This window comes from Hyperolius riggenbachi, chromosome 1 (assembly GCF_040937935.1).
Source record: "Hyperolius riggenbachi isolate aHypRig1 chromosome 1, aHypRig1.pri, whole genome shotgun sequence".
NCBI classification, from domain to species: Eukaryota; Metazoa; Chordata; class Amphibia; order Anura; family Hyperoliidae; genus Hyperolius; species Hyperolius riggenbachi.
The window spans coordinates 400,677,493-400,692,318 of NC_090646.1; the positions used below are offsets into that span (position 1 = coordinate 400,677,493).

General features: G+C 42.9%; 1 protein-coding gene across 1 annotated transcript in view; it reads right to left on the bottom strand.

Moving 5' to 3' along the window:
* Positions 1-2,324: 2,324 nt before the first annotated feature.
* LURAP1L (leucine rich adaptor protein 1 like) overlaps positions 2,325-14,826 on the bottom strand; it is a 32,808-nt gene continuing 20,306 nt past the window's right edge. Inside the window, exon 2 of the mRNA XM_068234990.1 lies at positions 2,325-5,101. Within this exon, the coding sequence (XP_068091091.1) occupies positions 4,724-5,101 (378 nt within the window). The 3' untranslated portion in view covers positions 2,325-4,723. The remainder of the gene's footprint in view (positions 5,102-14,826) is intronic.

Below are 14,826 nucleotides of genomic sequence, written 5' to 3' on the forward strand. Positions count from 1 at the left end.
AATGGATGCCAGGGGGAAGCAGCTTATCAGTGTTAGCGCTGTCCATTTATCTGAATCCTCAATACAGTGTTTTCAGTAGCAAAAATATTGTTTTTAGCAATCTAACAAAGCATATTATAGGAAAGTGAAAAAGAGTACCGTAAGTATTAATTGCAAGAACCAACATAACCAGGAGGACACTTTTATTTAAAATATCCTATAGATCTCCTTTAACTCACTTTGCTGCCACTGCATAGAATACGATATTCGATTCATTGCACTCCTGCTAAGAAGTTAGATAATCAAGGGAATGTTTTTTCATGTATTTTTTTCTACATATTTCCACCAATGGCAAATAACTTTCATGAACATGGTTGAAATCTAGTAGTGTAAAAAAATAAGATAAAATAAATATATATACACAGGTTCCTGGAAAATTTGAGCAAATGAAAAGCTTCATGGCAGTTGAACTTCCCTTTCCACTTTTATCTCGTAATGGCTGATTGAATCCCATCTGAGTGGAATTCCAAAAGTCTATTTTCAGGCTGCATAAATCTGCATACAGAATTTGCATAATCCTGCTGCAACTTGGAATTTTTTTACAACTCATTGGCCATCCCCATTCTTATTCATGAACTCCTAGACACCATGGGCCTGAAACACAATCCTTTAATTTGAATACACAGTGCACATTAATGTTACTGGCATTTACGTTAAGCAACAAAATGCAATGTCCATTACGCCTAACCTTAAAGGGAACCTTAACTGAGAGGGATATGGAGGTTTCCTTATAAACAATACAAGTTGCTTGGCAGTCCTGTTGATCTCGTTGGCCAGTGGGGTAGCTAAGGAGCTGTGGGCCCCGATGCAAGTTTTACATTGGGGCCCCCATGCACTCTATACATAACAATTGATATGGTGCACCAAAACCTGCCAATGGCAAATACAGTGTCAGAGGTGCAAGAAGGGGATGGGGAACAGTTTGTTAATAATTACCACTATAAAAGCATCTATAGAAGTGATTATTATGAGCACAGGACCAATAAAGAGCTAATACTGCAGTTGAGGGAGGGCCCTGATGCTGTCGCAACTTCTGCAACCCCTATTGCTATGCCCCTGTCTTTGGCAGCAGTAATGGCTGAATCACACTCCTGAAACAAGCATGCAGCTTATTCAGTCTGTCTTCAGTCATAGCACCTGATCTGCATGCTTGTTGAAGGGCTGTGGCTACAAGTATTAAGGTGCATACACACATCAGACCATAGTCTTTGGAAAATGAAAGATCACAGACCAATTTTACCCCCTTCCATGTAGTATGAGAGCCATACCTACACAGTCTATTCTATGGAGCTGAACTCCCCATCAGATAGAAATCTTTGCAAGATGCTGAACACAAAGATGCTGTACACATTCAAAAGATCAATATCTGCAAAAGATCTGTTCCTGCAAAAGATCCGTTCCTGCAAAATGCATTCATAGTCTATGATATCTGCAGATCCTCATACACACCTTGTTTAACAGACATTCATCTGCAGATCAGACAAGCATCTGCAGATCTGAAGATCCATCCTGGTGGATCTGATCTGCAGATGAATGTTTGTTAAACAAGGTGTGTATGAGGATCTGCAGATATCATAGACTATGAATGCATTTTGCAGGAACTGATCTTTTGCAGGAACAGATCTTTTGCAGATACTGATCTTTTGCAGGAACAGATCTTTTGCAGATACTGATCTTTTGAATGTGTACAGCATTCGTGTGTGCAGCATCTTGCAAAGATTTCTATCTGATGGGGAGTTCAGCTCAATAGAATAGACTTTGTAGGTATGGCTCTCATACTACATGGAAGGGGGTAAAATTGGTCTGTGATCTTTCATTTTCCAAAGACTATGGTCTGATGTGTGTATGCACCCTGAGAGACACAGGATCAGCAGGAGAGTCAGGCAACTGGTATTATTTTTAAAGGAAAAATCCATAACCTTCTCAGTTTAGGTTCCTTTTAGATGCAAGAAAAATGTACGCGTGCTCTGTGCCCATAATTTTACTGGAGTTTTGTGAATGAGGCCCTATATTTCATACACTTTACATAGAATATGAGCTGCACAGAAGTAAAAAAGGAGAAAGGAGAGAGTTATGGGTAAAGAGGCTTGAAGATCTCAGTTTGCAAGTTCCTAATAGCTGTCTGCTGTCATACATGACAAAAAATAATTTTGAATATAGGTTATTTTAATTTTTAACACGAATGAAAATGTCAAACTGTTGAGAATATGGTTAAAAACTATATGCAATATATATTCAGTAGAGAATGTAACATGCAATCACAAAACTAAACATTTTACAATGCATTCCCGTGACATATTCATGTTTATTTTGTATAGCTTGTACAAATTTGAATTGAAAATCAATCACAAGTGGCTAATTTACTGACAAATATATCTAACATCCCCACTTCCTTAAATTAAAGAGAAAGGCCCATACGCAATTCACTTTTCCTCCTAAGTTTTCTCCTAGGTGATATTTTTAAACTGGTTAATAAAATGCCTTTCAAACCACCAGCAAGTAAGAAAATACTCAGAATAATAATGATAGTACTTTTCCACCTACTTTTTGGTACTTTTTCCATTGCAAAGTGCTGAAAAGTTATTCTAAATCAAAGAAGAAAAATTACTTCCTGGGAGAAAACTCAGGAGAAAAAGTTAATTGCATATGGACCAAAGTCTCAGGTCTTTGTTCAACAGACTTTCTCCTGGGAGATAATTTTTCATCTCCTCTTTTTATAATAACCTTTCAACACTTTTAAACACAACCGAAAATGTACCAAAAAGTCGGTGAAAAAGTACTTTATTGACAAGATTTGAAACTATCAGCTAGGAGTAACCTGTGGAGAAAAAGCATACAGGCTTAGATAATTACAGTATGAAATTGTCACAATTAGGACTATTAGCAATAAATAGTATGAAGCAGGGCTGTGGAGTTGGTACAAAAATCTTCCGACTCCAACTCCGACTCCTTAGTTTTTGAAACCACGACTCCGGGTACGCAAAATTGCTTAGACTCCGACTCCTCGACTCCGACTCCTTAGTCTAATACTTAACAGGGATGTGGATTTTGTACAAAAATCATGCGACTCCGACTCCCGACTCCTCAGTTTCTGAACCCCCGACTCCGACTCCAACTCCGGGTGCCCAAAATTGCCCCGACTCCGACTCCTCGACTCCGACTCCAATCCTGACTCCACAGCCCTGGTATGAAGAAGGCACATTCGTTCTTTTACCTTTGTACACATAATTTATTAGAATAAGCTAGTAAAAATAACATTACAAAACAATTCCACTAAATGGCAGTGGTGGGAATATAGGTAAAATAAGTGATGTGTAAATAGCATGCCTAGTCCCCATTGCATCACCCTAATAGGTTGCAAACCGTCAATGAGATTTCCTGGTTCCCATAGGAAACCTTCCATGTCCTTCACCAAAATAAAGATGTGCACAACATGCAGCATGCCTACTACAGATGTACTTTTTGTTGTAATAGCAACAGCCCATGCTAAGCTATATATAGAAATTTCAGAAATGACTAATCAGTCATCTTCTGTTCTCTGTGGTAGAGTTCCTGCCACTTCCCCCGTCCATATTTCTAGTGGATGCTCAGCTGATCATATGACTCTCCTTGGAACTACAGTAGTTAGCAAGTTATTCTTACATCAAACTGTGATGTGAGTTTTGCGGTAAAGTGAACCTGCCCTACATAAAAAAAATAAAATAAAATAAAAGAGGCAGCCACCAGGACTGCTGGTTTTCATAACCAAAATCATTTCACTAAAATGTTCCTTGTTAAAGTCGCCCTTCTATCACATCTACTTTGGTTGTCTATGGCAGACCCTGCTTCCCGGCCAGTACTGCTTATTCTATCAATGTGAGAATGGACATGTGAGGGTGGGACTCTGTACAAGGTCCGGCGGCTAGCAATAGGGGGTGCAGAGGTTGCGATCCAGAGGGGCCCATTAGGAGTCCTAGTTAGCTTTCTATTGGTCCAGTGTTGGTAATAATCACTTCTATAGATGCAGTAGTGATCATTAAACTGTTCCTCATCCCCTTCTTGCACCTCTGACAATGTGGATGTTCTTGGCAGGTTTTGGTGCGCTGCATCAATTGTTATGTGTAGAGTGCTTGGGGGAACAATATAAAACTTGCACTGGGGCCATAGCTCTTTAGCTATGCCACTGACAAGGCCAGTCCCAGTGGACACTTATTTCTCCTTTAGCTTAGTTCAGGCCCACTTTAAAGCAAACATTTTATTTTTTGCTGATGCTCTTCAGCATACTGACTTAAGGCTCATATATACGTCCAATTAAATGCACAACCAACCACACAAAATGACCAACCACACAACAAGTTATTTACCTGACAAGTACGTAAACACACATCACACATCTTAGCAGTCTTTGTAAAGGAAGAAAAATGCCATGGCAGTTTTTCAGAAAGGGGTCGTGGCTAACTAACTAATCCTGTCTTTTGTGAAACAAGAGGTCAGTTTTTATACATTTTTTCCTGCAACTCCGTTATAACATCTGCTGCCTGTGCTGATAGTGTGGGTTTTATTTTTACACCGGAGGTCTGCTTTAAGGTTGTACCAGTGCAGAGAGAAACAACAGAAAGCTGAGAAAATAATAATAAGTTTACACCACTGCTAGGGAATTGTCTTATAAACTGACCCTCCGACATCCAATATGGATTGTGTTGCTCTATCTGATGCAGTAATATTCATCTAGCTGTTCACTGGAGTCATTACGCCGTGGTTGATAGTCTTCATGATTCTCCTGTGTATCACTGTACCGATCAAAATCTGGTGTGCAGTGTCCTGGAACAATATCAGCTAGGGTATCCAAGTAGCTTCCTATAGAGATATCATCCATTCCATCGCTGTAGCCATGCAGACTGGTGTAACTTCCATGCAATGAAGTGTCCCGGCTTTCTAAGAGACTGCAAAGGCTCCCGCTCAGGCTGCTTCCCTGGCTAGTGATAACATCTTTCTCCTCCATCATCCATTTGATAGACTCTATGCTTTCATTGATAATGAGCAGCTGCCTCATTAGTTTAACATCCGTTGCTCGGAGATAGATCTGTTGTAACAAAGAGGATGTTATTAGTGTACAGACAAGAGTATTTATGTAGAACAGAAAAATCCCAGTGGCATTCAGTTTCCAACTATAAACACATCTTCTACTTAGCAATAGCAAAAAGTCCTTTTTAAATGCAATTATATTGCATATCAGTTAACTATAAAACAAAGTTCTGATAAACGCAACAAAATGAAATATGCTTTACTTTGAGAGGAAACACTTGGGGCTCATTCACATCATATAGCGTAAAATGGCTGTGCGATCTGAACGCAATGCATACGATCACACCCAGGGGCGTAACAAGGTCCCACCGGGCCCCCCTGCAGAAATACTGAGCCCTGCAGAAATACTGGGCCCGCTTGGGGCCGTTTTGGGGGACTGGAGGGGTCGCAGCATGAGGGGAAAGACATGCTGCACTTCAGCAGGGAGGGGGGACGGTCCCCCCCCTCAGGCTCTCCCCTGTGCGCTCCCCTCCAGCGTTGATAGTTTGTGTGTGCAGCGGCAGATACATACCTTCCATGTGTGCTCCAGCGTGGATGTTTCTCCCTCTAGTGTCTGACGTGACTTCCTGTATAAATAGGAAGTCGCGTCAGAGGCTAGAGAGAGGAACGACCACGCTGGAGCGCACGGAAGATATGTATCTGCTGCTGCACACACACTATTCAACGCTGGAGGGGAGAGCCTGGGGTAAGGAAGGGGGGGGGGACCGTCCCCTCTCCCCGAGGTGCAGCATGGCTTTCCCCTCATGCTGCGACCCCTCCAGCCCCCCACAACGTCCCCAAGCGTGCCCCATGGGGGCAGGGGCTGCAGGCCCTATAGTTACGCCAGCTATGCGCTGCACTGCTGATCCCATTCACTACAGTGAATGGGTCAGTGCTGCGCATGGTCTGAAAATGCATGCATCCTTTAATTGGACGCAGGTAGGGGAGAGACGCAGCCAGACAGGGACATACTTTACCTGATTCTGCCAGACGCCGTTGGAGCATCACAGTTTCCATGGTCCCCCTTACTGTCTCCTGACCAGCCGCAGCGTGCTGACGTGACGCAGGCATGTGACGTCATGTCAGTGCTCACATGCCTGTGAGGAGAGAAGAAGAGCTGTACAGACGCTGGGGGTGAACACTGGAGTGGCTGCTCCTGTCGGTGTCTGATGCAGTGAGTGATCTTTTATGTTTTAACTGTACTCAGCCTCTGCTCTGTGGGGGGGTGTGGCAATGGGGGAGCACAGCTAGCATTGGTGAACAAAGCAACAAGAAGTGTGCGTGTGTGGGGGGCATTGGTGAACAAGGCAACAGGAAGTGTGCGTGTGTGGGGGGCATTGGTGGCATAGCTACAGGGCAAAGAGCATCAGGGTGGATTGTGAACCTACACACTCACTCACTCTTTCTTCCTGTTTTCTTGTTCTCCAAAGCTCATGTTATAGTGTGCCCTCAGATGCCCCTTCCATTGCCCACTTCTAATTATAGTGGCCTTCAATGGCCACCTCTGGACCCCACGACTACTCATGGGGCCCATGCACAATGTGTGGCTGGCTGCATTGTCATAATTCACCTGTCCTGGCGTGCTGCTCTGTCCATGCACGCTGCCTGCCTTTTCTCCATGACAGGGCGCAGGTTATTTACGCATAACATCCAAAGCATAGAGAAGAGGCAGGCAGCATGCATGGACAGAGCAGCACGTCAGGATAGGTGAATTATGACAATGCAGCCAGCCACACATTGTGCAGGAGTCCCAGGAGCAGTCCGGGGGAGACGACCTGGGAGAAGGGGGTGGTAGACGGTTCAGGGGCACCAGGGGCTTACTTTGTTGGTGGGGTAGGGGGCCCCCAGGATACCTTTCCCCCAGGGCCCCTATGCCTCTTAAACCGGCCCTGGCCACTGCCATCTAGGACATACTTTTTCAAATTATAAAGGAATGGCTGAGAATCCCGCATAAGGAGTTGGATTAGTCCAACATTTGTCAGAACTGTAAGATTTTTACTACCTACTGTAAGTGACAGCTACACAGTTAAAAGGTAATTTAAAGTGTAGTCTTGGATAGGCATGGCCCTGCTTAGGAGAACTCATGGAGAAGCAGGTGATCAGTTTGATCAGCTGATAGATTTGTAAGGTTCTGATTTCCTGTGATGACTTCCTGGTTTAACACATGATCAGTACCAGCAAATCAGAACCTTACAAATCTATCAGCTGATCAAACCGATCACATGCTTCTTCATGAGTTCTCCTAACCAGGGCCATGCCTAGTCTTGGACCAATGTACTGTTTATCTTACATATACAGTATGTGTGAACACGTTTTATAATTTTTACAATAGTGGTCCTAGAAATTTCCACTGAACAATCGTGGCTTGCAATAAGTGAATATATAGTACTATGGAACTGTGAATTTGTTTTTATGCTTTTAAATATGTACATTTCATATGTGCAGTAATAAGAAGCATTATGGGAAACTGGAGAATACACAGTACATAATACAGGCCATTTCCCTATTGCCCGCACTGTGTACTCTGTAGCACATCTGTGACTATCTCGCTTAAGTAAATCAAAGAGTACATTTCTATTTTAACATGCTGTTCCGCTAACTTGTAAGTGCAGCTGGAGATCAGGTAATCAGTGATTATGAAACTAATCTTAAAGAAAATTATTTTTCAATTATTTTATCTTAAGGGTAATGAAAACCTGCATGTAGTCATTAAGGCTAGATATGAAATGGCTGAAGTGTCGGCAAACATTATTAAAGTAGTAGCAGCCACTGGGAATCACAGCACTTGTTTTTAGCATACTTTAATCTCTTAACAAAACCCTACAGATCTCTCACCATTCGGAGATGTTGAGATTAACAATATTGTAGTTACAGTACGCTAATGTTATGCATTCAAAGTGCATTTACAATTATTTCCCAAAGTGATTCTAGAGCTGCCTTGCTAAATATTCATAAGTAATTTATAACATCGTAATTGTGCCTTCTTTAAACTCATATCGTCTCTTTCCAAAGCATAGGACTTGTCCTTGTTGTGTGGGTTTAGTCATTCATCTTGGCTCAAGATAAAAGAGTCAGCATTTAGAAAATCCACATCCACCTTGAATTAGTCCCAGTTGCCCATGGAGTGACTCTATAATGTTTTTGACTTTATAAAATGTTAAAGAACTGAATCTACAGTATACTTTGCTCTTTATTTGAACTAACAGAAATCTGTGGGCTAAGGAATGCAATTTACGCAATTATAGATTGCCACCTGATGTGGCAAAAGGATCAATTGCTCTATGATAGGAATAGATTCGGAACTAAATTGATTCCGACACACACAACATATCAATTTTTAATAGATTGTAACATGGAATCTATTGAAAATCGAACAATTGTTAGATGCAGTGCAACACTACAACCTGTTGATCGACTTCCGATTCTTCTGCTCCCCGAGTAATCAAGATTTCCCATACTGTCCAATCGATACTTTCTATTGATTTTTGGTCAAAATCGATTAAAATATGATCAATATGACATTGTACAGGAATCGATTCCAAGCAAATGAGTGGATGAATGTATGGGTACCTTTAGAGTGCAATAAACAGCCCAATCCAACCCGATAGATTGCCAGATGATGCAATGCTCAGCCCTGCTCATCTATTTGGCTCCTGTAGTGTCTGAATAACATCAGAAACAAGCATGTAGCTAATCAAGTCAGATCTGATAATAATGTCAGAAACACCTGATCTGCTGCATGCATGTTCAGGGGCTGTGGCTAAAAGTATTAGAGGCATAGGATCAGCAGGAGAGCCAGGCAACTGGTATTGCTTAAAGGGAACCGAAACTGAGAGGGATATGGATGTTACCTTTTAGGGTAGGAAGTAACACACTAGACAGAATTGCATATTAGTTTTTCAAGGCACATAGTGGAAAACGCATATTCGATTCTGCCTAGTGTGTTCCTACTCTAAAGGCTGCTTTCACAGTGGGACGTTAAAGTCCCACGTTACAGCAGCCTGTAATGCAGCCCAACTCACAGCAATGATAAATCAATGGGCTGTTCACAGTGCCCACGTTGCGTTGGAGTATAACGCAGCACGGTAAATGAAAGTGCAGCATGCTGTGCGTTATACTCGTATTTCCCTGAGTTAGAATGTTTGCACATGCTCAGTAATGTTTGTTTTTTGTTTTTTTAAATGTGCCGCATGCGCCGTTTTCATTCGATCAGTATGCGTCAAAAAGTACGCATCAAGTACGCATCAAGAGACGCATAACGCAGATCAATGTAACGTCCAAATTCAAAGCTAACATGCGTTACGTTAGGGGCATGTTATGCGACCTTAACGTCGCATGAAACGCAACATCTTAGTGTGAAAGAGCTCTTAAACAATACCATACCAACTGAGAGGGATATGGATGTTTCCTTTTAGACAATACCAGTTGCCTGACAGTCCTGCTAACCTCTTTGGCTGCAATAGTGGCTGAATCACACACCTGAAACAAGCATGCAGCTAATCCAGTCTGACTTCAGTCAGAGCATGCTTGTTCAGGGGCTGCGGCTGAAAGAATTAGAGACACAGGATCAGCAGGAGAGTCAGGCAACTGGTATTATTTTAAAAGGAAAAATCCTTATCCTTCCCAGTTAAAGGGAACCAGAGAGGAACGGGGGGTTGAAAAAAGAAAATGATTTTATACATACCTGGGGCTTCTTCCAGCTCCATAAGCCTGAATCGCTCCCACGCCGCCGTCCTCAGCTTCCTGGATCCGCCGGTACCGGGCCCGTCACTACCGGCGGACGCGGCCAATTGTCCGCATCACAGGGGCTCCCTCCATACATGTACGCATGCGGCAGCGCAGTAAGCAGCCACATGCGTATCTGTATGGAGAGAGAGCACCCTGTAATGCGGAGAATTGGCCGCGTCCGCCGGCCGACTTGCCGACTCGCGGCAATGACGGGACCCGGTGGCGGCGGATCCAGGCAGCGGAGGACGGCGGCGTGGGAGCGATCCGTGCGTATGGGGCTGGAGGAAGCCCCAGGTATGTATATTGAATCCTCTCTGGTTCCCTTTAAGGATCCCTTTAAAAGGAAATAAATATGGCTATCTCCATAGCCCTCTTGTAACAGTTGTCATTTAAAGTTTACATTTCAAAATTACAAGGTTGTTATATACGGTATATATTTTTAATTTCGATATGACTCACATACTGTTAATTTAAGGGCCCTTTTCCACTAGAGCGAATCTGCATGCGTTTCCTGCATGCAGATTCGCATAGACAATACAAGTGGATGGGCCTGTTTCCACTTGTCAGGATTTCTGAGCGTTTTTCTGTGCAGAAATAATCTGCACGGTAGACCCCGCAGAATTTGCATACCGCATACCTCGATGCGATTCGCATACAAATCATCTATGAACATCTATGAACTCGCCATACACCTAACGGAATACCTTGGGGTGCCTTCTTTCTAAAATGAGGTCACTTGTGAAGTTCCTATACTGCCCTGGCATTTTAGGGGCCCTAAACCGTGAGGAGTAGTCTAGAAAACAAATGCCTCAAATTGACCTGTGAATAGCAGGGCTGTGGAGTCGGAGTCGGGGCAATTTTGGGCACCCGGAGTCGGAGTTGGAGTCGTGGTTTCAGAAACTGAGGAGTCGGAGTCGCATGATTTTTGTACAAAATCCACAGACCTGTTAAGTATTAGACTAAGGAGTCGGAGTCGAGGAGTCGGAGTCTGAGCAATTTTGGGTACTCGGAGTCAGAGTTGGAGTCGGAGTCGTGGTTTCAGAAACTGAGGAGTCGGAGTCGGAAGATTTTTGTACCGACTCCACAGCCCTGGTGAATAGGACGTTGGGCCCCTTAGCGCACCTAGGCTGCAAAAAAGTGTCACAAATGTGGTATGTGTTTTGGGGTGTATTTTTACACATACCCATGCTGGGTGGGAGAAATCTCTCTGTAAATGGACAATTGTGTGTAAAAAAAAAATCAAACAATTGTCATTTACAGAGATATTTCTCCCACCCAGCATGGGTATGTGTAAAAATACACCACAAAACACATTATACTACTTCTCCTGAGTACGGCGGTACCACATGTGTGGCACTTTTTTACACCCTAAGTACGCTAAGGGGCCCAAAGTCCAATGAGTACCTTTAGGATTTCACAGGTCATTTTGCGACATTTGGTTTCAAGACTACTCCTCACGGTTTAGGGGCCCTAAAATGCCAGGGCAGTATAGGAACCCCACAAATGACCCCATTCTAGAAAGAAGACACCCAAAGGTATTCCGTTAGGAGTATGGTGAGTTCATAGATGATTTTATTTTTTGTCACAAGTTAGTGAAAAATGACACTTTGTGAAAAAAATTTGATTTTTTTTTTACACACAATTGTCCATTTACAGAAATATTTCTCCCACTCAGCATGGGTATGTGTAAAAATACACCGCAAAACACATTATACTACTTCTCGTGAGTACGGCAATACCACATGTGTGGCGCTTTTTTGCAGCCTAACTGCGCTAAGGGGCCCAAAGTCCAATGAGCACCTTTAGGCTTTACAGTAGTGCTTACAAATTAGCACCCCCCAAAACGCGAGGACAGTAAACACACCCCACAAATGACCTCATTTTGGAAAGTAGACACTTCAAGGTATTCAGAGAGGGGCATGGTGAGTCCGTGGCAGATTTCATTTCTTTTTTTGTCACAAGAAACTTTTTTTTTTTTTTCTTGTCACAAACTGTCATTTTCCGCTAACTTGTGACAAAAAATAATATCTTCTATGAACTCACTATGCCTCTGAGTGAATAATTTGGGATGTCTTCTTTCCAAAATGGGGTCATTTGGGGGGTATTTATACTATCCTGGAATTCTAGCCCCTCATGAAACATGTCAGGTGGTCAGAAAAATCAGAGATGCTTCAAAATGGGAAAATTCACTTTTTGTACCATAGTTTGTAAACGCTATAACTTTTACCCAAACCAATAAATATAGGCTCAATGGTTTTTTTTTTATCAAAAACATGTTTGTCCACATTTTTCGTGCTGCATGTATACAGAAATTTTACTTTATTTAAAAAAATGTCAGCACAGAAAGTTAAAAAAAATCATTTTTTTGACAAAATTCATGTCTTTTTTGATGAATATAATAAAAAGTAAAAATCGCAGCAGCAATCAAATAGCAACAAAAAAAAGCTTTATTAGTGACAAAAAAAGGAGCCAAAATTCATTTAGGTGGTAGGTTGTATGAGCGAGCAATAAACCGTGAAAGCTGCAGTGGTCTGAATGGAAAAAAGGGTCTGGTCCTTAAAGTGAACCAGAGACGAAGCACCCTCATGTATTTTACCATAGAAATCAGTGGGAACATTAGAGAAAACACCTACCCTGCCCTCTGTTTCATCCTCACTGCTAAAAGTGTCTGTTATCTAGCTGAGATAAGAATCCCGGACTGTGCATTGAGTCTGGCTTTGCTATAATGACTCAGCTATAATGATTTCTGAGCAAAGCCAGCAGGGGGCAGGCTTGGACTTGAAAAGACACAAAAGAACACAGTCTCAGCTATAATCTTTCTGTAGCAAAGCCAGCCGACTGCTTAGTCGGGATTCTTATCTTAGAGGTGATAACAGGCAAATTAAACAGAGAACAATGTAACAAAGAGCAGATTAGGTGTTTACTGTCATGTTCCCACTGATTTATAAGGTAAAATACATGAGGGTGCTTCATCTCTGGTTCTCTTTAAGGGGGGTAAAGCCTACGGTCCTCAAGTGGTTAATGCCCCACTGTGAAACCAGCCTTAAGCAGGCCATACACTGGCTCGATTCACGGCCGTTTCGACAGCAGATCCGATCCTGGGATCGGATCTGCTGCCAATCGCTTGCGCTAAACGCACCCGCCGATCCGATTCCCTCCCGAAATCGGATCGGACCGTCGATCGCGCCGTGCGGGAAATTACCCTCGATCGCCCGGCGGTAGGAGCGCGTCGCTTGCGGCGTACGATTCGGGCCCGATCCGGGGTCCTCTTCTCCTCGCTGCACCGCATTTCCGCATGTCCCAGTGTACGCTTATACTTCCTGTGTCACTCCGGTGACCAGGAAGTTGAAATAGAGGGCGCTCTATTTGAACTTCCTGGTCACGGAGTAACACAGGAAGCGCCGGGATGGAGCAAGAATAGCGGTGCGGTGCAGTGCGGAGAAGATGCCCGGGAGCCAGCCTCAGGTAATGTATACGGGGGGGGGACAGGCGGCAGGAGCAGCTGAACAGATTGTGATCGGTTTCAGGCTGAAATCGATTCACAATCTGTTTGCAGTAAAGGCAGCCATACGATCCCTATCTGATCAGATTCGATCAGATAGGGATCTGTCAGCTGGTCGATCTAATGGCACATCGACCAGTGTATGGCCACCTTTAGTGTTTACTATACAGTACAGAAATCCTATCAGTGTGATACTTAGTTAAAATTACTTGCTATATGTGCACCTACAGCATTGCAGCAGTATTTTTGAAATACTGCTTGCTTTCACAAAGGACACATATGATGTTGGTATATATAGGTTGGTATTTTCTGAAAAAAGAAATCCATAAAAAAGATAACAGGTAACATGCTTATATATCATGGAGAAGGAAAAGTATTTCACATTCTTATACTTGTATCATAGACTTCAACTTCCTTATACATAAACTTATGGCCAGCACTAACACGTCTCACTGCAAAGGCCTTATTTGTCACAGCTTGAGTCTTGCTCTAATCTTATTATTAGACTTGTTCTTCAAGTAATTTGACATGGGCAATGTTATTTGTGTAGGATAATCAAAACTTTATCTTTGTTAGGCTAAAAATACCATTATTCATGTCATAGCTTTGGCGTAGTGGCTGGATTCTATTTCTTATGTGAACGCTTAATATAGGGCTGTGTTTTGATAAGAGCTTTACTTGTTAAAATATTTACAGACTCAGTCTTTATTATTATACAGCTGCTTACTTGATGTTGTAGTGCTGTTTGTTAGTACAACAAATTGTTTTATAGAGTTGTTATATCAGAGTATAAATGTGCAGGTTTAGTGAACAACAGACAGCCTATAAAATACTTACGAGATCCTGTGCTGTTTTCCTAGCCACTCCTTCATATATTTTGTTATGGTTGGTAATAATAAGAAAAGTTAAAGCAGATGGCCAGTATTTTTTCAAGTTCTCCCTCCCCAATCTTCAAAATTCCCCAATGCAAAAAAACCTGTGTACTAATAAGTGGTATAAACGATCCCTTTAACCACTTGAGGACCACAGTGGTAAACACCCCTAAATTTTAACTAAAACGCACAACACAGCACACGACTGATCTCCTCCCCCCCCCCTTTTCCCCCCACCAACAGAGCTCTCTGTTGGTGGGGGTCTGATCGCCCCCCAGGTGTTTTTTTTTTTCTAATAAATATTTATTTGTCCGTTTTTTTTAACAAAATGTACCTTTTTTCCCCCCTCATATTCCCCTCCCTCCCTCCCTGCAGCCAGCCAATCCTGCGATCGGTTGTCATAGGCTTCTGCCTATGAGAGCCGATCGCTCTCTTGTCCCCCAGGGTGTCACACTGCTGTCCCCAGTACAGCGCTGTACTGTGTAAATAGACGCCGATCAAGCCGTCTAACAGTCTCCCGAGCAGCAATAGCCGCTCGGAGACTGCGCACGCAGCCTGCGCGCGATCTCCTGCAAAACAGAGCCCCAGGACTTGATGCCAATTGGCGTTAGGCGGTCCAGGGGCTGCCGCCGCGGCCACACC